Here is a 22,816-nt window from a genome sequence, read left to right on the forward strand (position 1 = left end):
CATCTCCCTTATCAGACACGCAATTTAATTCTTGCAGTCTCTATGATAAGTTGAATCAGGTGTAATAAATGATGTAGACACACAAGATGTGCAGTGCTGGGCTGCCTCCAGGGCAGGTTTGAAAACCACTGATATATAATATGGTAAGCATCCAGCATCATGGTGTATATCAAAGTAGCATGGTATTGCTATATGAGGCCATGGAGTTTGTTTTAGTTATCACCTTTGAAAACACACTGTGGCTAATTGCAATTTATTTTAACATAATACCCCCTGAAGCATGAGTGATTTTATGTTGGTTTAATTATGAACAGGGCACTATTTGGTGTTATCATGCACACCGCACCCTGCAAGAGCGATGCAGATAACGAATAGAAGATTGTTTTCCATAACAAGCGATTTTATCATTTAACTACATCTTTCTGATTCCACAGGTTGACCAGCCTGCACTAGGAATGCCTTCAAGAGATTATTACCTCAGCGATGGGAATTATAAGAAGGTACGTTGTGTCATTTTGTGAGAGGCATTCTCTCCCTCAATGCTTTTGTTATAATTACATGAATCAGCAGCTCCCCCGTCGCATATATCTAGGTGCGTGAGTCCTACCTGGAGTTCATGGTTTCTGTGGCGAGGATCGCACGAGAAGACAGGAACTTGACCCAAGATGAAGAGCGCGTGTGGGAGGACATGACTCAAGTGTTGGAGCTGGAGACAGACATCGCTAACGTGAGTTTAACTGATGTTAAAACAAATCAACCAAAAAAATAACATGCAAAATAACTGTGAATTCTGCCCTGTGCTTCAACAGGCTACCTCACCTGCAGAAGAGCGCAATGACATCACCGTGCTTTACAACAAAATGACACTGAGAGAAGTGCAACAAGCGTTCAACCTCAATGTAAGTGCAGACAAGCATGGGTTTTTGTAATGGAAGGGGACTTTTACACCTGGTTCTCCTCAGGTCGTTTAGTGTATTCAATGAAATCTGCAGTTCAAATATATGAGGGATGGAACGGGTCAAATTATTCACGGTTTGGTTTTTATCACGGTTTCGGTACGGTTCAGTGTGTGCTATGTTCAGGGTAATTAGGACATTTGTCAAATAGAATTATATTATTGAAAGAAAATAACAAAAAATCAAACTACAAGCAACAGCACAAACACATACAATAGAGCAAAGATGCATATTTACATTTACATTTAATCATTTAGCAGACGCTTTTATCCAAAGCGACTTACAAAAAAGGGGAGAGTAATAGAAGCAAAGAAACAGACAAGGCCAACAACCTGTAAGAGCTGTAAGAAATCTCAATTAATTAGCACAGTACACATCTACAACAAAAACTCACGTACGCAAAATACAGAACTCTGGATTTTGATAGCTATGATAACAACCCATTAGGACTAAGGCTGTTGCCCCAGCTGTTGTCGTTAATGCAGATTCAGTGGCCCAATGGGTTGGTTTTGTATGGCATTCTAGCTAAACGCGCAGCAATAGCCATCTACAACAAAAACTCACGTACGCAAAATACAGAACCCTGGATCTTGATAGTTATGATAACTATGTAACATGTAAGCATAACTATGTAAGCATATCAAATAAAGGTGCTTTTTAGGTACAGACATTTAATAAAGTAATCAAATATAAAATAATGCTGCATATTATAATCTTCACTGTATAAATTAAATGATCATTATTAAAGCTTACAGTCAAGAGCAGTGAGTGATTTCACTCTAAAAAATGCTGGGTTAAAAACAACCCAAGTTGGGTTGGAAATGGACAAACCCAGGAATTGGGTTGTTTGAACCCAGTGAAAGGAACCATTCAAACAAACCAATTTCTGGGTTTGTCCATTTCCAACCCAACTTGGGTTGCTTTTAACCCAGCATTTTTTAGAGTGTTCTTTGTCATTTGTTTAGTTAACATTAAAAACACAGACAGCAGAAAAAAGGCTTCTTTCCCTTTAAGGCATAATGCTCAGATTCAGTACATACTGTTACACATGAACACGTGTCTTTCTCGACTGTTTACGGTTTACTTAAAGCTACACTGTGTGATATTTTCCCCCATCTAGCGGTGTAAAGGTATATCACCATCCAGTGAATAATAGTTTCTGTTCCTCTAAATTCTGATTTAGTTTTAACTCCTACGGTGGCTGATTTAGTCCAAGATTAACATGGCAATCCCCCTCTTCACATTCGACACGGTGCCATCGAGTGTTAAACCGCGAAAAGCGAAGCTTGAATTTACGAGTATGTCCCTCTTTGGCTAATGTACTTTCAAGATGGAGGAGCAACATGGCGACGGGCATTCAAACCCCTCACCCGTATGGATTTTCAATGGCATATTATAAACTTACGAGAATACTTTATTATGTGAAAGAAGTAAATATACATTAATGAGCACATATATTCTTGAAGGAACTAAGTGTTTTTAGCTAAGAATAAACTAAAAAAGTTACACAGTGTAGCTTTAAGACATAACTTACTATGTTTGTCGCATTGACATAATTTTTGTGTGAATTTGTCCGTTTAAGCACAAGACTTGAAACAGAGCTCAATATTTTCGCGCTATTTATCAATATTTATCTTCACATGAGTGCACACACACGCACGCACACACACGCACACACAAACAAAAACACACAAATCTTCTCTCAGCGTGTCACATGATCCTTCAGAAATCATTCTAATATCCTGCTTTGCTGCCTAAATCATTTTGTACTTTTATCATTATATAAATGTCTTCACTTGAGATTAATTTGATGCAATAAAAAAAAATATTATGAAAAAAAATCGTAATGACCCTAAACTTTTAAAAAGTATAAACTTGAAGAGAAAATGGTTTTGTGATGAAAGGGATTGTTCACCCAGAAATGTATATTCTGTCATTAATTCCTCACCCTGTTGTTCCAAACTTTAAGACTTTTGTTCATCTTTGTAACACAAATGAAGATATATTTAATGCAATCTGAGAGCTTTCTGTCCCTCTATTGACAGCTACGCACCTGACACTTTCAAGCCCAGAAAGGTAGTAATTACATCATTAAAGTAATCCCTGTGACTCCAGTGGTTTAAACTAAATTTTATGAGGTGATACAAGTGCTTTGTTTGTGCAAAAAAACACACTTTACCACTTCATAAAATTGATGTTAAACCCCTGGAGTCACAGGGATTACTTTAATGATGTCTTTACTACCGTTCTGGGGCCTGAAAGTCTAAGTGTCATAGCTGTCAATAGAGGGACAGAAAGCTCTCAGATTGCATTAAAAATATCTTCATTTGTGATCCAAAGATGAACGAAAGTCTTACGGGTTTGGAGTAATTAATGACTTTGGGTGAACCAAGCCTTTAATGTCATCATTTAGAAGCCAGAATATAAATGTAATAATGTCAAATTCACTAACCCCTGATCCAGGAACACATCCATATCTCCAAATGATGCTCACTGATTGTTGATATAAGTGTTTTCTCAATAGAGGACACATGCTTCTCTTGTTTCTCTTTATGAAATGTCAGGGATTTAACTGGACGCGCTACATCCAGGGTATCATGTCCAGCGTGTCAGTTTCGGTGCAACCAGAAGAGCCCATTGTTGTGTACTGCTCACCTTACCTGGAGAAGCTGCGTGATGTTCTTTCCAAGCACAGTCCCAGGTGATGTTTGTAGGTGCAGCTGTCTGACACATGAAAAACATTAAGTGTAGCGTCAGTTCTGGCAGGTTGTGTTAGTCAAGCTTGCATCACATCTCCCTATAGGGACACGACGTCTATCACATCACAGCATACATATATAAGCTCTACTATCAGGAGCTATCGCGTTCTCCAGAGCTCATTTACCCTCCTCCATCCCCAGCTCCTCCTCTCGTCCAGTTTGGTTTTGGTATTCTGATTCCCCTTGAATCCGACTAAAAAATACTTTTTTTTCAATTTTGTACATTTAATATCGACATTAATGATATCTGCAATCATTGGCGTAGTTTGCGGGTGGGACATGTCCCCACCACTTTTTGATGCACAGATGAACCTAACTAATACAAACAAAACATCTCTGGTTAACTGAAAGAGCATTATTTCATTCCTTTGTTAAATAAGAGACGATCTGGGGCTTGTTGCCGCCAATATCAGTGGTGCGGATTTCGCTTGTTGCTTGCTCGTGCAGTCCTCACACAGACGAGCGGTTTAATCCATCGCTTAACGCCGTTGCAGAGACTGTCTATTTGTTCCGGTGAAATCACGAAACAAAATGCACAAAAACTGTCCCTGCTCTTGATATAGATATAGAACCACTGATGATATTCGGTTTAGATGCATAAATTAAACATGAGGTCTATATTAATAAATGACCCATTAAATTGATTTCTGGACATCGGTCTTGGAGATTGGTCTGTTCTGTTTCTATTCCTGGAAGATCTTGCCCAGAACAGAACCATACCGCCAATCTAAACTGTATGCTAACTCTCAGTCATCTTTGACGATAGTGGTACTGACAAAAGTGAGTTAATGTGGTCATCTAGAAGAAATAAATATTGCTCAGAGGTTCAGTGGTTTCGGAGATGAGAAAACTTTAAAGGTGAAAGTTGTTTTTCACTGAAGTATCAACGTTGTCACCCGTGCTTCTTCTAAAAAGAAGAAATAAAATGAGACAATCATTGTCACACAATGGGCCTCATTCATGAATCTTTCGTAAATATATGAGCAAATTCTGAGTAATTTGCACGTAAAATGGACCTTAACGAAAACTCTTCTCTGGATTCACAAACACTTTGTATAAGCTACCACGGGTTCAGTAGTTAAACGTGTGGAACAAGTTAATGAATTCCAAGCATTCGTAAATATTGTGCGCATACGTGCTCATTCATAATTAGCATAATCCCCGCCCATGAGTTAGAACTACACAAATTAGGCTACGTGCCCAGGAGGAATGCTGTGGAATGATCTGGACCTCCTTCTCAGGTTTGTCTCCAGTATACTGCATATATGCTAAAGAGTTACATCATGTACCAAGACCGTACCAAGAAAATGAAAACTTGCGATTTTCTTGGCTGATATGGCTAGGAACTATACTCTCATTCCTGCATTATAATTCAGGAACTTTGCTGCCGTACCATGGGTGCAGCGGCACAATTATATTACGCAGCGCCTGAAAATAGTCCCCAGCTCACTCTCTGTGCAAGCAGATTGTCACGTTGGTTATGTTGACGGTTAGCCTAATTCCAGGCGCTGCGTAATATCAGAAGCTAACGGTCTAATCAGATTCAATGATCTATGCTAATCTATGCTAAAAGTTCTACCGCCAGATCTGGAGATTAGCTGAATGGATTCTAAAATGGTAAAAACTCAAATGTTTAATTCTAGGGGAGTTGGAAAATGATTCTATTTAAAAAAAAAAAAGTGGAGTATTCTCTTTAACTTCTCTTTTGTTGTTCAGTCGTTGCACAAGTAGGATGATTGGTCGGTATTGTATTTGTCCCGCCCCTCCTCAATTGTGATTGGACGGCTGGGTAAAAAGTGAGTGACTATTGCTATTACACAAAGTTGAAGTAAAAAAAAAAAAAAAAACTGGGCATTCAACTCGTGAAATATGGTACATAGTGCATCAAAATGCAATGTCATGTTTGCCTAAATTATGACAGACCGTTCAAATGTTTTAGGCACCATTTACACGTGGTAGGGAGCAGGTGTACATTTTTTTAGTATCAGCTAACACTCATGAATCCCAAAATGTTCATCAAAACACTTTTTTTCGAAAGAGAGAAAAAAATTCTGCTCGCGTTTCATGAATGAGGCCCGATGAGAGTCATGATTGTGGATAGCATAGAATTCAAGTTGTGCTGCACGGCATTAAATGATCTGCACATTTGTGATCTCCGCAGGACTCTGCAGAACTATCTGGCATGGATGCTCATCATGGAGAGGGTCAGCAGTATGAGCCGCCGCTTCAAAGACGTGAGAGCGCACTACAGAAAGGTCAGTCGCACTCTGAACAAACAAACAGAAGAGAGCTCTCATGGCATTTAACTCTGCCTGCCTTTAAAACTCAGTTTTGGTGATATGCGCTACTGTATCTTCTGTTATTATCTTCTATTATATAAATTTTATTTGCTTTTGATGTTTACTATAATTAGCCTAGAAATCTAGACACACCCTAGCGGCAGCAAATCTAATCTGCCACGAGTGTCGTCTAGCAACTCTCAATACACTTCTGAGCTGTAATTGCCTAACTCTGGTCGGGCCAATCACATCGTGTATAGAGTCGGTGGGCGGGGCTTAACATAAGCTTCTAGTAAACACAAAAACTGGCGAACGGCGGTCTTTCGAATCAGCTTTGATCGTGACTCCGGAAGACTTAAGGAAGAGTTAAGCCTTTCTCTGAGAAAAGAAATCAAGCTTAAAAAGGGAAGATGTGTTCTGAGTTTTGCCGACCGGATACTGCGAAAGTTTAATCCTTCAACTAGCTCTGGTTGGTTGTAGCGATATCCAATTGCGTGCACGCCGTGCAGAGGGAGTTTGAAAGACAACCGTTTATCCCGCCCCTCAGATTGAGCTGTCAATGGTGAGTTTCCAGACCAAACATCTTGATGTGGGTCTGGCTTGTCAGGCTATACGATAATACTTTTTTATTGCAAAACACAGTGAGCTGCATTTCTTGTTCCAGTCCAATAGGGTTTTTTGGGTTTTGCACGGCTCTGTGGAATACTTATGGATTATGATTGGTCAGTCACAACATTCCGAGGTGTGAGCAAAGCATGCTGGGAAATAGAAATCCAAGCCCAGTTAAATTAAATTAGTCTAAATTAAAAGAAGTTCATATAAATTAAAACAATGAAACAATTCGGACTACTTAAAATGTGTCAGTTTTGTGAACATAAAAGAAAAAGAAGGTGCTAAATACTTATTAAAGTTAATTTGATTGTGAACTAATTGGTTTTATTTTAAAAGTTTACTCTACTCAACCCAATTAATTATTTTGAGGGTTGTTTTGTACACTGCAATGGATTATAATATTTGATCTCAAATCAATATATCTTGTCCCCATAATTATGTATGTGGTTAAGCTGTGTAATAAGTGGTATGACAGTGTACTTTATACTTTAAATGTTCATCTGGTCTGAACTTGTTCAGTCGTCTTGGTTTGAATACCACCTGCTAGCAATGGTTTTCTTCACGGAAGCATTGCATTTAGTGAGCTGATTAAATATTTCAACAAAAATCTAAAACTTGACTCTTCTGTAGTTACATCGTGTACCAAGACTGATGGAAAATTAAAAGTTGCGATTTTCTAGACCGATATGGCTAGGAACTATTCTCTCGTTTCAGGATTATTACGCAGGAATGAGAGAATAGTTTCTATCCATATCGGTCTAGAAAATCACAACTTTTAATTTTCCATCGGTCTTGTTACACGATGTAACTACAGAAGAGTCAAGTTTTTGTGTCCAGTTATTTACTTACACCACGTGCACACCAGACGCCAGCAGCCTGACGTGACAAATTCCTCACAGTGGAACAGCCCCGTTTGAATCTTTATTTGAGGTTTGAAAACAAACCCGGAAGAGAAGACAATGCTGAATAAAGTCGTAGTTTTTGTTATTTTTGGACCAAAATATATTTTCGATGCTTCAAGAGATTCTAATGAACTAACTGATGTCTCATATGGACTACTTTGATGATGTTTTTATTCTTTTTCTGGTCATGGACAGTATAGTTTGCATACACTTAGATACGCTCTCAGACTAAATATAAAATATCTTAAAATGTGTGTGAAGATGAACGGAGGTCTTATGGGTGAGGAACGACATTAGGGAGAGGAGTTAATGACATTAATTTCATTTTTGGGTGATCTAACCCTTTAACACAGGGTGTTCTCAACATTGTTTTTGTCCCATTGTTCTTCATTGCATAATGCGTGTGTGTGTGTGTGTGTTCACTCACTCAGGCTTTGCATGGCACTACAGTAGAGGAGGCGAGGTGGAGAGACTGTGTCCGTTACGTTCAGGGCAACATGGAGAACGCCGTCGGGGCACTATACGTCCGGGAAACCTTCTCTGGAAACAGCAAACGTATGGTAAGAACAAAACACCAACTTAGCCCTAAAAACACCCGCTAGACATAACAGGAACATCCTCCTTCAATGCATTACGCAATCAGATTGACATGGATTGTTTAGACTGTTCTGAAAATGATTTCAGTGATTTGACTGTAAGCCATCTCAGTTGATTTTTTAATCTTGGATGATTTTATGCAAATCTGCATTGAATACAGAGATGTATGTGGCTTTATATAGTATTTCTAGGACAGTTGAGCTATTTAAAAAAGGGCCATCTCAAGTTTACTTAAAGGGTACATACACACAGTTCCTGCCAATCTCATGTTAATCTCGAATACCTATAGAGTAGCATTGAATTCTTCATATATCTGAATAGTATTTTGTTTTATCATATTTATAAAAGACAGATTCGCTGTACCGATTCTTTCTGAAAATGGTAAACCTTGTGCAGGTGTGCAGTGGGCGGAGCTAAAGTTACATGCACCCACACAGACACACACACACACACACACACACACATGTCGTGTTTCCATGTTTTATGGGGACTTTCCATATGCGTAATGGATTTCATACTGTACAAACCGTACATCCTATCCCCCTACACTGCCCCTGCCCCTAAACCTACCCATCACACACACACACACTGCCCCTAAACCTACCCATCACAGGAAACATTCTGCGTTTTTACTTTCTCAAAAAAACTCCTTCTGTGTGATTTATAAGATGTTTTCCTCATGGGGACCTAAAAATGTCCCCACAAGGACAAGGATTTTGGATATTGCCATCTTTGTGGGGACATTTTGTCCCCATAACGTAGGGATTACCAGGTCTCACACACACACACACACACACACACACACACACACACACACACACACACACACACACACACACACACACACACACACACACACACACACACACAAACACACACACACACACACACACACACACACACACACACACACTTTCCCTGGATAACTTTCAATTCACTTTACATTAGTGTCGTTGACATTATATGCGCTTACACGCCAATTGCCAACAAAACAGACATTATATGCAGTTTTACTCATCGCCTGTGGTTTCCACACATGACCGGGAACAAACAAACACACACACTTGCAGGACTCGAGAAAAACAAACTGCATCTACGGTTTCCTTAACGCTGAGTTCTTTGGGAAGCTGAACAAGGTTATCTTTCCCTCACAACCAGAAACACACTTCTTTAGTGACATTGTTGATTTCATGGAACAAAACTAAATGACAGCGCTGCCGACGCCTCCTGCAACCCAAACGAAGTTCGTTGGGGGATGGACGCGCTCTTGCTCTCGCTCTGGAGGATGTGCGCACGCACTCATCCTGGATTTCGTTCTTCGTGACGTCATACATAAATATATTAGAAACTTGTTAGAACATGGAAGGAGTGTATTTGGCATAGAAATATTCCATCACCCGTTGTTTAGCATGAGAATCATACTCTTTATCAGTGTAAATAAGTCAGAATCCATGAAATAGCATTAGACCCCCCCTTTAAAAAATGTGTCTCCCCGCTGTTGTTCAGGTGGGTGAACTGATCAAAAAGATCCAGGAAGCTTATGTGGAAACATTGGAAGAATTGAGCTGGATGGATGAACAATCCAAGGAGAAGGCCAGAGAGAAGGTAAGATGGTTTTAATGACCACAGTTTTTTTGTCAGCAAAACCGCTTTGAGCTAAAATATTTACATATTCACATGTTTACGGTTCTCTGATGTCAGTTAATGGTCACATGACATGCAGGTAAACGCATTGAATTTTATTGATTGATTGATTTATTAATTATTTAAATGTTATATTTTTATGATTTAATTAATTATTAGCTTTTCATTAACTTACAAACCCTTTGTAGTTTCAACCCTGCTTTATTCTATGGTACACAATTAGCTTTGTTAATAAATTTAACATTTTAATCAAATTAATGACATATTCCAACTAATTTTTAAGCACAATTTCCTGTATATCAACATTATTTGGTTTTAATTTAAATTTTTGTTATGCATTTTATGTATATTAACTTTAATTTCTGTTATAATCTGAACTTTAATCTTATGGTATATTAAGTATGGTATTTTTATTTGCTTTTGGTGTGTACTATAATGCTTTTTTAATAAGAGTAAAACACTTTGAGCTGCACTTCTTGTATGTAAATGTGCTGCAAATAAGGTTTTATCATAATATATACTCTTACTACCCTACAGTCTGAGTTATTATCTCTTTCCAACCTCCTGTTTTGCAGGCCATGGCGATATCGGAACAGATTGGTTATCCCGACCACATCCTTGAGGAGGAAAATAAAAAACTGGACGAGGAATACACACATGTATGGAACCTTGAGCTCGAAATAAATTACCATTCAAACCAAGCTTGTATCTCATTCACATAATTACAAGAATGGTGACAGAAATACATCTATGATATGTGGTGTTATGTTTCTGCTCACAGCTTAATTTCAGTGAGGAGAACTACTTTGAGAACATTCTGGAAAACCTGGCAGCATCAGCCCAGAAAGGCCATAAAAAGCTGAGGGAGCCCGTGGATCCTGACATGTAGGAAACATCAATATATGCTTGAAAGACATGTTTTATATTTTCTTGACCCATTACTTTCATTTAAAAAAGTCATTGCTTTTTTTCTCTTTGTCTCTATGAATGTTGTAGGTGGATTATTGGTGCAGCTTTGGTCAACGCATTCTACTCGCACAACAGAAACCAGATTGGTAAATTCATGTAGTTAGAAATATAGAGAATATTATATACAGTATATTATTATATCCTATGTTCTATAATATAAGTTAATATTAGTTAACTGTATTATTTAACATGACCTAACAAGAAATAATATTTCTACAGCATTTATTATTAGTCAGTACTGATACCATACAAATTTTAGGGTGGTATTTTTGGTACCACGGCTAAATGTTTTTTTATTAAAAATTGTATTTAACTATTTAAAAAAATATATAATTCAATAAGTTTATTATTTATAATGATAATCATTTTACGTAAAAAATACATAAGCATTTAAAGGGTGCATGCTGTTCAAAAGTGAACATTATTTATAAAAAAGATCAAGCAAAAAATAAGCAAGGCATAATTATTTTTAATATCAGTAGTAGCCTATTATTATTACATAGAGATGTAGCTAAATCTACTGTACAACAGAAGCCTAATATATTTCTGTCCGTTTCTTTAAATTAAACCAAACTTTTATTTTGACGGGTTGCCGTTGCATGGTATGACAATATCATGTTTTCTCAAATTAAATGGTAAATTCTCATGAAGTGACGGTTTATGCGTTCATATCCTCATTATAAAGTGACACAGCAGAGGCTAAAAGACAGTGAGTGTCCCGCATGTGTGGGCATATATCTATCTGTGTGTGTGTGTGTGTGTGTGTGTGTGTGTGTGTGTGTGTGTGTGTGTGTGTGTGTGTGTGTGTGTGTGTGTGTGTGTGTGTGAGCCTGTTTATGTGGTTTATGAGGACACAAATTTGTATAACTACATGGGTATTACACTGGTATTACCCTATAAATGTGGTTTATGAGGACATATCAAATGTCCCCATAATTCAAATGGCCTTAAAAACATACTAAATTATGTTTTTTTGAGAAAGTAAAAATGCAGAATGTTTCCTGTGATGGGTAGGTTTAGGGGCAGGGGCAGTGTAAGGGGATAGAAAATACGGTTTGTACAGTATAAAAACCATTACGCCTATGGAGTGTCCCTGTAAACCACATAGACCAACGTGTGTGTGTGTGTGTGTGTGTGTGTGTGTGTGTGTGTTTGTGTGTGTGAGCTGCAAACGTAACTGCGCATTTGTGCATCATTCACATAGAGACGCAGAACATGCTGGAGTAATATTGAAATTGTATTTTGCAGTTTAATATTCTTAGACACTAGTATATATTCGGCTACAGTCTGGAGCCCTGCGCGTAGATAAACACGGAAGCGACTGACATTCGAGTACCGAATATACTCAGGAGTCGGCACTACCGGTACCAATCAGAGCAGAGTAGACCAATCACTACAGACTGGGCCGTCTGAGCAATCAGAGAAGACTCAATCTGCTTGAGTCAAATGCAAAACACATTTCAACGGATGTATTGGATTTTTTTCTGTTATCATCTAAAATATCTTAATTTCTGTTTTTGACCACTGCATTATATTCATGTCACACAACATTTATGTTCTTTAATGCTATCATAACGGATTTAAGCAGTTGAATAGATATGATTAAAATGTTAACATGCCCGTTTATTGTGATTAAAATCACCTTACGTCACGTTTTACTCTGATTATGGTAACTATGATTATGAGCTCAATTGCATCAATTTGGTTGTAGTATTGCGTTTACATGAGGTAAACATGAGGCACCCCAGATCTTCCCACTAGAATGCTAAGACCACAAACTAAAAAAAGCAGCATTGTCCAAACGTTTGTGAAGTATATGTTCTGGTCAGATTTCTGCTAAGCTGCTGAGGGCTCTCAATATAAATGCTTTCTCAGCCCATTGTCATAATGGCCCTAATGCCTGTAGTGCTTTTCTCTTGTAGATTAAACAAAGCTAGTTTCAGGCTCCAGTGCCCACAAAGCTTGTGCTTCCAGAGATGGGCTGCGGACGCCAAGCGCTGCGTTAATACAGAGATTACAAAAGCCAAGTGATTATGCAGATTTTCAGCAGGAGAAATTTCCACATAATTACTCTTAGATTGCACATTTTAATGTTCCTGGACAATCTGGGAAACACTTCAAGCTGAATTGCCATTTTGAGAGACAAGAGCGGCAGCTGTAACTGGCATTTCGAGCCCTATATTCTATAGCTGGAGGACAATGCACTGCGGAGATCTGTCTGTCCTTCTGATATTGTTTCTGCTATCCAGTGTATACCGTTAACATCACATTCTTTCAATATGAGCACTTTTAGAGTCTCTTAAAAAGCACTTTCCACGCTCCCATTTATCTAATTTGTCCACTAACACGATGTCCTCCAACTTTTGACATTTCTTCTGAACCAACAAATGTCAAATTGCACCCCATGCACGCTGTGATGGAAATGACATTTTAAACATTTGTGGAATAATGGACTCCTTTGTCTTGTTAAGGCTAATTTCATTGCTAAAATGCATCTTAAATGCACACAATTATATGATATTACAACATGCTTTGCATAATAGGACTGAACAATTACACAGCTTGATTGGAAATTAATGTTTTGTTTCTTTTTTCTCTGTTCCCGTCTACCTGAGTTTGTCTGCGTTCCCTAGTTTGTTTTCGGGTCGTGTGCATCACTACATCCACAGCGTTACAACAATAAACATATTTAGTGACATGTACCTTGATTTTCTTTAAACATTACATGCCTCATATTTCACAGACGTTGTTTTCTCGGGTAAATATAAATGCTAACATTTTACATTTGAACATATATTATTATAGGGAAAATGATAACACTTTACAATACGGTTCATTAGCTAACATTAGTTAACTAATAATGAACTGCACTTATAAAGCATTTATTAATCGTTGTTAATGTTAATTTCAACATTTACTAATGCATTATTAAAATCTTGTTAACATTAGTTAATGCACTGTGAACTAACATGAACAAACCATGAACAGCTGGATTTTTATTAACTAACAAAGATGAACAAATACAGTAACAAATGTACTGCTCATGGTTAGTTCATGTTAGTTTATACATTAACTAATGTTAACTAATACAACCTTATTGTAAAGTATTACCAAGAAGATTGTTGATTAATGTAACAACTAAGCACTGTGGCATCATATAAATAATTTGTACACATTTAATATTGAAATATGTATATACAACATATAAATATATCAAAGATTAAGTATAATAAATAATTCTAATATATCATATTAGATTATCATACTTAGTTTAAAAGATACATTTGACATGAAATAAGATATTATTTTCAATGTATTCTCTAAAAATAAGTCTAAATGATGGACATTTTGCTTCTTTTAAGGCATTTAAAATGTTTAGATGTTTAATGACTTTCAGAATGTACTCAAGCTGTCCTCAAATATCTTATTTTAAAAATAATATAAATATGCGAAATTAGTATACTTTAGAACATGAAATGTACATATAGTTACATTTTTTAAATATCAAATATTTTGTCAATAAAACTAGTGTTTTAATTTGACTTTAAAAAAAAAAAGGTTTAGAAAGAAGCTGAAATCTATTAGTTTTACTGAAAAAAAATCAACCTCTGGGACATAAAAGTGTCCAAAGTTAACACTCTACTACTATTAAAATGAGTTGTTTTCTCATGTGGCTCAATTAGTATCTCAAAAACACATTTCCTGGTCAATTATCCATGCATTATGCTGAATTCTATCTCTTATGCATTCATCTTTCTTTCCTTCAGTGTTTCCTGCTGGCATCCTCCAGCCTCCGTTCTTCAGTGAAAAACAGCTGCAAGCTCTAAACTTCGGTGGAATCGGGATGGTTATAGGACATGAAATCACTCATGGATTTGATGATCACGGTAATATGGGTCTCATCTGATGGATTGTACTAATTATCAGTTAGCTGTGGATGAATAAACTATATGGATTTGTTGTTTATCAAACTCTGTGCTAGTGTAAGGGTTTTAAATATCACAGATAAATTGTTCTCCATTGGACCAAACCAGCACTTGAAAGAGCAACTACAACGCTTGTCTGTTTAAAATACGGCTGTGTTCCAGAAAATTAAATATTTATTTTCATAGGCCGGAATTTCGACAAGGACGGGAACATGAACAACTGGTGGAGCAACTACTCCGCCGAGCAGTTTGAGGATCAATCTAAATGCATGGTGGAACAATACGGCAAATTCAGCTGGAAACTTGCAGGAGGCCAAAATGTAAGTATGGAAAGAATCTGCATATGAACTTCAGAAAACAAATAAAACTATGTGTTACAGTACTTGTAGAATGTGCTTGCTTTGAGGCATTTCCACTGCCCAAGGCAGCAATAAAATTATATGCAGAGAAAATACAACTTTTGGTGACGTAAAAATGTCTACACACTTAAATATAGAAAAAAATCTGCCGGTTAGGCAAGTGAAATAAATATCAAGCCACTAAAAATGAAAAGATCATAAAACTAGACGGAAATAAGTACTTAAAAAATAACTTTTTACAGACATTGAAAATGTCTAATGAAGATTTAGTGTACTTGTTTACGGTTACCAAGTCGTTTTTGGTTATCCCATTTGCATTTTTACCATTTTTATTTGAGTTTTGTTTTAAGAGGGGCATTCATTTGCAAGATTTTATTTACAGTAAGATACATAAGACACTGTATTCAGTGCATCCTCTGAAAACAAGTCTACCAAAAGGACATTTTGATTCTTTTAAGACTTATTTTAAATATTGTCTGACTCTTTCAGAAGATGCCAACCATTAGAGCTGGACACTTCTGAATAAACTGAGAAAATACATTTCTATATTTTCAATTTCAAAAAAAGATTTGAAACTACAGAAAAGATTTGAAAAGATTTGAGATTACAGGTTTTGATCAAATGTTAACTGATGCAGTCTATTTAAAGGAACACACCACTATTTTTGAAAACAGGCTAATTTTTTAATCAAAAGTCAAGTTTTAAATAGAAAACAAAAAATATTGAAGCTCTTTGGTAATTTTTGAGCAAGACGCCAACGTTTAATCAGATTCAGTGATCTATGCTAAATGTGCTACCGCCAGATCCTTGTCTGATTGTATTTTTCAAAGGTTTAATAGACACAACCGAATAATTGTCATTTAGGAATGAGATCAAAACAATCAAATAATCCAAACAAAGCTGACATAAAAGAAAATATATATACTAGATGAAACACTTCAACTTAAAAAAAAATAATGTTGCAAATTACTATTGAAATAAAATAAGCTACATTTAAATATAAAAAACTAATAAAAATTACAAAAGTACATAAAAAAGTACACCAAAACACCAGAATTGTAAAAGTAAAAACTAATTCAAAATGTTAATAATTACAACAATAGCACATGTAATTATTAAATAACACTAAACAATGTTACATTCATGTTGTCTTAGGTCAGTGGCATCACAACATTAGGAGAGAATATTGCTGATAATGGTGGTGTTCGCCAAGCATACAAGGTTTGTATAATTCATTCCCTTTTAACAACCAATTAGTAACCTGATAAAAACCTCTCAGCACCTTAGCACACACAGTTGTATTCCTTGTTTGTAAGTGGCTTTGGAGAAAAGCATCTGCTAAATGAGTACATGTAAACACACTTTCGCATCATGGGAAGCACTATTCACAATTTCTTTGTGTTTATCTTTGTGTGTGATATTAGGCGTATATAAAGTGGGTGGAGAGGGAGGGCGAGGAGCCCCATCTTCCCGGATTGGATATGGACCACAAACAACTCTTCTTTCTGAACTTTGCCCAGGTATGTGACCATGAATTACATACACTTTAAAACGCCTTGTGTTCACCTTGATGCCCATGCAAGGTCATGCAAGGTGACTGCATCAAATTAAACTGACATTATTTAAAAGGTACAGGTGCTGCTTAACCTCTAGAAAATAAATGACTATAGGCTGTCTAATATGTGTTTAAAGGAATAGTTCAACCAAAAATGAAAATCATCCTATATTTTACTCACCCTCACGCCATCCGAGGTGTGTATGCATTTCAAACACAATCTGAGTTATATTAAAAATGATCCTGGCTCTTCCCAGCATGCGTCAGGTCAGAGGTCACCATTCCACATGAACTTGACTCTAAAAAAAAGCTCATAAAAGCGCGTACAGCCATTGATTATCGTTTATAAAGTTTTAAATATGGATATTTTTCTTACAAAAAACATTGCTTCAGAAGGAATTTACAAACCCACTCGTATGGATTACATTTATGATGGATGGATGCGCTTTTTGAAGCTTCAAAAACTCTATTCAATGCATTACATAGCTGCTAACCCAGAGCCTGGATATTATTTAACTGTGTTCAGCTGAAAGAAGAAAGTCATATACACCTAGGATGTCTTTAGGGTGAGTAAATTGTTTGGGTTAACTGTTCGTTTAAGGCATGAAATCAATGGCTGAATCATGTCATCCAATGGGATAAGTACTGCTTTAAAGGAATGGGATTTGAAAAGATTAAAGAAAATAGTCTGACCCATGGTATAACAAGCACACTCTGCCCTCAAGAGAGCAGCCTGAAAAACGGTATTTCGCATTTCCTGGAAGGGAAGTATTATTGCATACAGAAGGGTCTTGAAAACTGCTAGATCTGCTTACTTTTTGACTCTTTTAGAAGAGACAAAACACAACCCTAGGAATTTATTTGATACAGTGGCTAAATTAAAAATAAATAAAGCTGTAACTTCTATGCTTCCAAACAGCATAGCAGTAGTGACTTTGTGAATTTCTTTTTAATAGATTGATGCTATTACAGAGAAAATTATAACCATGCATTAGCATGCCATTGCATTGGCATGGTTTAAATCATACTAATCAGTTACCAGGTTGTAGCAGTAAATGAAGAGGTGTCATATATTGATGATAAGTACAGTATGAAGTACCTCAAGGCTCAGTACTAGGACCATTGCTTTTTGCCCTGTACATGCTACCCTTGGGAGATATCATTACAGCATGTGGTTACTTTTCACTGTTACACTGATGATACTCGCCTCCATATTTTTTTGTAATTTCATATTACTTAATCCTGAAAAAACGGATTTTAATTAAAACTGATTTTTTTGTCGTCAGTAAGGACGTGCTCTTTGATACCAGTCTTTTCTCTCGTTCTTTCTGTAGGTCTGGTGTGGTGCCTGTCGCCCTGAGTACGCCATTCAGTCGATCAAAACAGACCCACACAGCCCTCTGGAATACAGGTAAGATCTTTCTCCAAGATTTTTGAATCAAAAATAAAAACATCACAATTAAAAATGTAATTTGGTTAGGTTACAGATAGGCACAGGCTAATAAACACAAGCAAAAAGAATAAGCAAACATTTGTTGGCAAGAATTCTTGGTAAATTTGAATGGCTCTTAACAATCAAAGTTTTTACAAACATTATACACTTCCGTTCAAAAGTTCGGCGTCGGTAAGATGTTTTTGAAATAAGTTTCTTATGCTTTATATTTAAAGTAATATTGTAAAATATTATTACAATTTAAAATAACTGTTTTCTATTTGAACATGTATATAAAATGCATTTTATTTATTTAAGTACTCCAGTCTTCACTGTCACATGATCATTTTTAAAATCATTATAATATGATGATTTGCTGCTCAAGAAACATTTATTATTATTATTATCCATAATTATTCCTGTGAAAACCATGATAAAAATGTTCAGTATTCTTTAAATAAATAAAAGAACAGCATGTATTATAAATGGAAATCTTTTGTGACATAATGAATGTCCAGTTCTTCTTCTTATAATTTGAATGTGTCTTTGCTGAATAAAAGTTTTATAAAAAATCTTACTGACCCCACATTTTTTCAATAGTAGTGTATATTATATATATATATATATGACACAATTTTATTATTCCTTACCTCAGTTTGCTATATTATAGATATGTAAATAATAAAGAAGGTCCTGTGTGAACTTGTATTTGTATTTTGTTGTTTAATACAACAGCATTCAGACATTTTTAAGTGTGAATGAAATATTTTTTATCGGGACACTGTAAGTGTTTTAGAAAGTATTTTTTTGTTTTTAACAGGGTTCTAGGTTCCCTTCAGAACTTCGAGGCTTTTTCCGAAGCCTTTCATTGTGCACGAGGAACTCCCATGAACCCCGAGGAGAAATGCCGAGTGTGGTAACCTGCCGTCGGAGTTACTGGAGTCTGTGTATATTTTACGAACAAGGCAGCGGTTAGGAGATCTTGGAGAATATTATGTTGTGCTGTTATTCTGCAGTGGCAGCTGCCTATCTGTTAGTCTGATCCGACAGACACGACCAAGGTGTTAGACACCTACATGTGTGACTGCATAGATGTCTACTGTGAACTTTCAAAAGCGCACATATAACCAACAAGTGCAGGCGTCGTGAACGTGCACAGTGAGGGTGTTGTTTTTCTGAAAAAGAGGCATGCTTTTTCATTGACTTCTAAGCAAGATTTTGTCTGTTTGCCTGTTTCTTTTGACACTATTAGTTTTGGCACCGGAAAATACATGTAAACGAAATAGTTTCATTGTAACGATAGGGTTTATTGACATCAGATTATTTTTCCAGATTATGTAAACGGATAAATCCCTCACTTGGCTTTCGATTCTGTCGGCTCTCCAAGAAGATATCCGTTTGTGCTTGAGCGATCCCAAAATCAGCCAACAACTGGAGGCTTGGAAGCCGGACGAGATTGCGGTTTGAATAGAACCCAGTGAAGGCATCATGTTTTGTCTCATAATAAGCAGCCTTGAAATATTTTGAATATGGTATAAGACATCTTTTTTCTAAAGCATGCAGTGGTAAGAGGCAGCTCTGTTTTCCCCAAAAATCCTAATGTAATGTACGTTTCACAGAAGAATATGTATTTCTTTGAAAGCGAGGGCTTAGTGTTACGTAAACGGGGCCCGTGTTGACAATTACCTGACAACCTTAAGACTGTTAAAACCATATCGCTTCAAGCTTCGTGTGTTTTTGTCCATAAATAGATCCTATTCATGGCCTTGCCTTGCAATTACGCTACAGACTTCTGTTAAAGGCAGCAGATAATGGCAGGAAGCCACTGCAATACGGGAACAAAATAGTTACAGCAGGTCAACGAGAACTCAGACTGGATATTTGTATCATACAAGCTGTTTGTTCTGCCAGGGAGCGCTTCTGTACGTCGCTAGTGTTAACACATACCTATGGATGTCTTGGCATGTTTAAGGATGAGAATCAGATCTGTGTTGAGGGGTCTTCAACAGTTCAGTCCTCCTGTGTGGGTTTCATTCGGTTTTCTTGGTAAAATCATCTTCGCTGCATTAACTTCTGCAAATAAACAGAGAAATCAAGATTATTTACTTAAGCTGCATATTTTGCAACCAATACTTTGATCATGAATTAGTTTAGTTTCAATACTTTACAAGCATTTTATCTTTGGTGGAGATGTTCATGCCACATGACAAAAATGTAGTTTGAAATTCCTAGTAAAGTTATTCCTGTGATCAAATTCCTCCGGTTTTCAGAGTCACATGATCCTTCAGAAATCATTGTAATATGGTGATTTGCTGCTCGAGAAACATTTCTGATTATCAACTTTCATTTTTTAATGTTGTTGTGGAAACCGTGATATGTTTCAAGAAACAGCAAGAAACACATTAAATTAAACATTACATTTTAAAGTAAAAAGATTGAAATAGTATAGAAATAGAGCATATACGCTAATAATGTTTGTTTTATTTACAACATTGAAATATATTTTTAACAGTGCAGCTGGTTAGTTGCTGGTTGACCAACTCTAACCAGCTTGGTCTACCAGGGGTCAGTTGCATAAACTGCTAAGACTAGTCCTACAAGTCAATCATTATTTTTTTTCTTTAAGGCTTTTTTAAAAAGGCCATGAATTGGACTGGTTTCCTGGGGTGCACTTATAGGGCCCTATCATACACCCGGCACAATTCAACGCCAGGCATGTTTTTTTGTTGTTGCTAGTTTCAGCTCGACGCAGTAATCATTTTTCATGTCCAGTGCCACATTGTTTAAATAGCCAAATGCACTCGCGTCCATCTGTTCGCCCATGGGCGTGCTGGTCTGAAAACCATGCGTGTTCAGGCCCATTGTTGGCATGTTCCTATTTTGAGGAAGTGTAAACAACTGAGCCATTGACCAACACAAACCTGCTCTAAAGTCAATAGTGCAGTATTTTTTGTGTTTTTTAAAGGGCGCATAATATGCAGTAATATGTAATAGTAATATGCACCTAGTAATCCGCTGGAAATTAGTTATTTTAGTCTATAAAGTTTTAAATATGGATATATTACACAAACGCTCCACTTCAGAAGGGCTTTATTAACCCCCCGGAGCAGTTATATGATGGAAAGATGCACTTTTATGGACTTCATAAACGGGATTCACTGCCATTATAAAGCTTAGATTAGCCAGGGCATTTAACTCCAATCTAACTCAGATTGTATTTGTCTGAAAGAAGAATGTCTTGGATGACTTGAGGGTGAGCAAATTATGGGCTAATTTTTATTTTGGGGTGTACTATTCCTTTAACTGTCAAAAGATCAATGAAAATTGAATTCTCAGTCCATTACCCCTAAACCAGTTACATAAAAACATCTAATTTGAGACTGAAAAGTAAGAGATTACCCCTAACTAACTGCTAGTTGTTTGTATGACAGTCTTACTGTAATGGCTATGTTTATGCAACTGGCTCAAGGTCAGATTCTGGAAGATGAAGCATCTAAACTAAAGTATAAAATCTCATAAACCTTGATTTTTCCAGCAGGGAATACATAAAATGTGCCATGCAACACCAAGCAGTTCACCGTTAACAGACAGGAGGAATCGTTAAGCAAAAGTCTCACTCTGTAAGCTAGTGGGTTTGTGATTTTAAGGAAGTAGGCAAAGTTATGTCTCTTGATTTCACACATTGATCTGAGACGTAGGCTAAGGGGTTCGTGTGTTAGCTGGAGTGAAGCAGCAGTCGTCTCTCAAATGGACACTTTCGGGAGGCGGCCTCTCATTACAGATCGGGTCAAGGCCGGTGACTGTTATTTTCCGTCTTGATTAAGCCGTAATGACAGCAGAACTAAAGAGCCGAACGGGACGCAGGGAAAATGATAGAATGGAAAAGATCAAACGGACGTCAGAAGGAAATATTGTCAAGCTTAGCGGAGTCGATATTGGGTTGCTTTGGGTTATTGATTATGACTGTTATCTCTCATGACAGAGACTTTGATCATTTGAATGTTCATATCTGCCTTCATTGCTAGCCAATCTAAACCTCGACACCACTGTAATGGCATGTACTGTTTGATGCACGGGAGACGAGCGATATATTGAACGCAAGCAACTTTACAACTAATTAAATGTTAAAACTTCGGATTCTGTTAGTGGTGGAAAGAGTTTTACAGTGATGAAATGCCAAATAAAACATAATCCCTGAATTATTAGTGCATGCATTTTCCAATGCAAGACCTGACAGAAAAGAAATGCAGCTCTCTGCCTTTTAATATTTTAATACAACATCGAAATGGGATTTTAGAAGTGCTGGACAGAATCCGATGTGGTTTAGAAACAATTATGCACATACACTATATCTATATAAAGTACAAAGAGAAATGTGCAGGATTGTTTTAATATGGTCAGGGAAGAAAATGTGCATATTTGTAAATGTAGCCTACAGTATTTAACAATGTTTGGGTTGACTGCCAATCACGTCAATGCTTTCAATGTGCATTATGGCAAAATATGTTACATAGGCATATATTCACAACATTACCAATTCCCTAATAGTAGCCTACGCGTATTTCCATATTCCCAGATGCCTATTTGTGCATTTTTTTTGTTCTGGCCTTGAGGCTTTTAATATTATGGCTATTGAGAACAAATCAAATGAGGTGTGATGTGAACTACCTGTTCTTTATACCGCATTAAACAGCGACATCTCTGTGCCAAGGATTGCTGATGTGCTTTTGAGAAAATCGCATTTTAAAATAATAGCTATTTTGTATCTTGTGAAATACAAAAATCACCCTCTGTGATTGTTTATACGACTGCCTTGAAGAAATCTG

At 36.7% G+C, this 22,816-nt stretch overlaps 1 protein-coding gene across 1 annotated transcript in view; it reads left to right on the forward strand.

Moving 5' to 3' along the window:
- The window catches only part of mmel1 (membrane metallo-endopeptidase-like 1), a 33,501-nt gene extending 13,143 nt beyond the window's left edge, over positions 1-20,358 (forward strand). The window contains exons 9-24 of the mRNA XM_067431387.1: positions 435-500; positions 593-727; positions 810-899; positions 3,521-3,657; positions 5,877-5,970; positions 7,940-8,068; positions 9,612-9,710; positions 10,325-10,408; positions 10,531-10,634; positions 10,746-10,804; positions 14,486-14,605; positions 14,831-14,964; positions 16,159-16,224; positions 16,428-16,523; positions 17,893-17,969; positions 18,811-20,358. Coding sequence (XP_067287488.1) covers positions 435-500; positions 593-727; positions 810-899; positions 3,521-3,657; positions 5,877-5,970; positions 7,940-8,068; positions 9,612-9,710; positions 10,325-10,408; positions 10,531-10,634; positions 10,746-10,804; positions 14,486-14,605; positions 14,831-14,964; positions 16,159-16,224; positions 16,428-16,523; positions 17,893-17,969; positions 18,811-18,910 — 1,590 coding nt within the window. The 3' untranslated portion in view covers positions 18,911-20,358. The remainder of the gene's footprint in view (positions 1-434; positions 501-592; positions 728-809; positions 900-3,520; positions 3,658-5,876; positions 5,971-7,939; positions 8,069-9,611; positions 9,711-10,324; positions 10,409-10,530; positions 10,635-10,745; positions 10,805-14,485; positions 14,606-14,830; positions 14,965-16,158; positions 16,225-16,427; positions 16,524-17,892; positions 17,970-18,810) is intronic.
- Positions 20,359-22,816: the final 2,458 nt, after the last annotated feature.

Source organism: Pseudorasbora parva, chromosome 22 (assembly GCF_024679245.1).
Source record: "Pseudorasbora parva isolate DD20220531a chromosome 22, ASM2467924v1, whole genome shotgun sequence".
Classification (NCBI taxonomy): domain Eukaryota; kingdom Metazoa; phylum Chordata; class Actinopteri; order Cypriniformes; family Gobionidae; genus Pseudorasbora; species Pseudorasbora parva.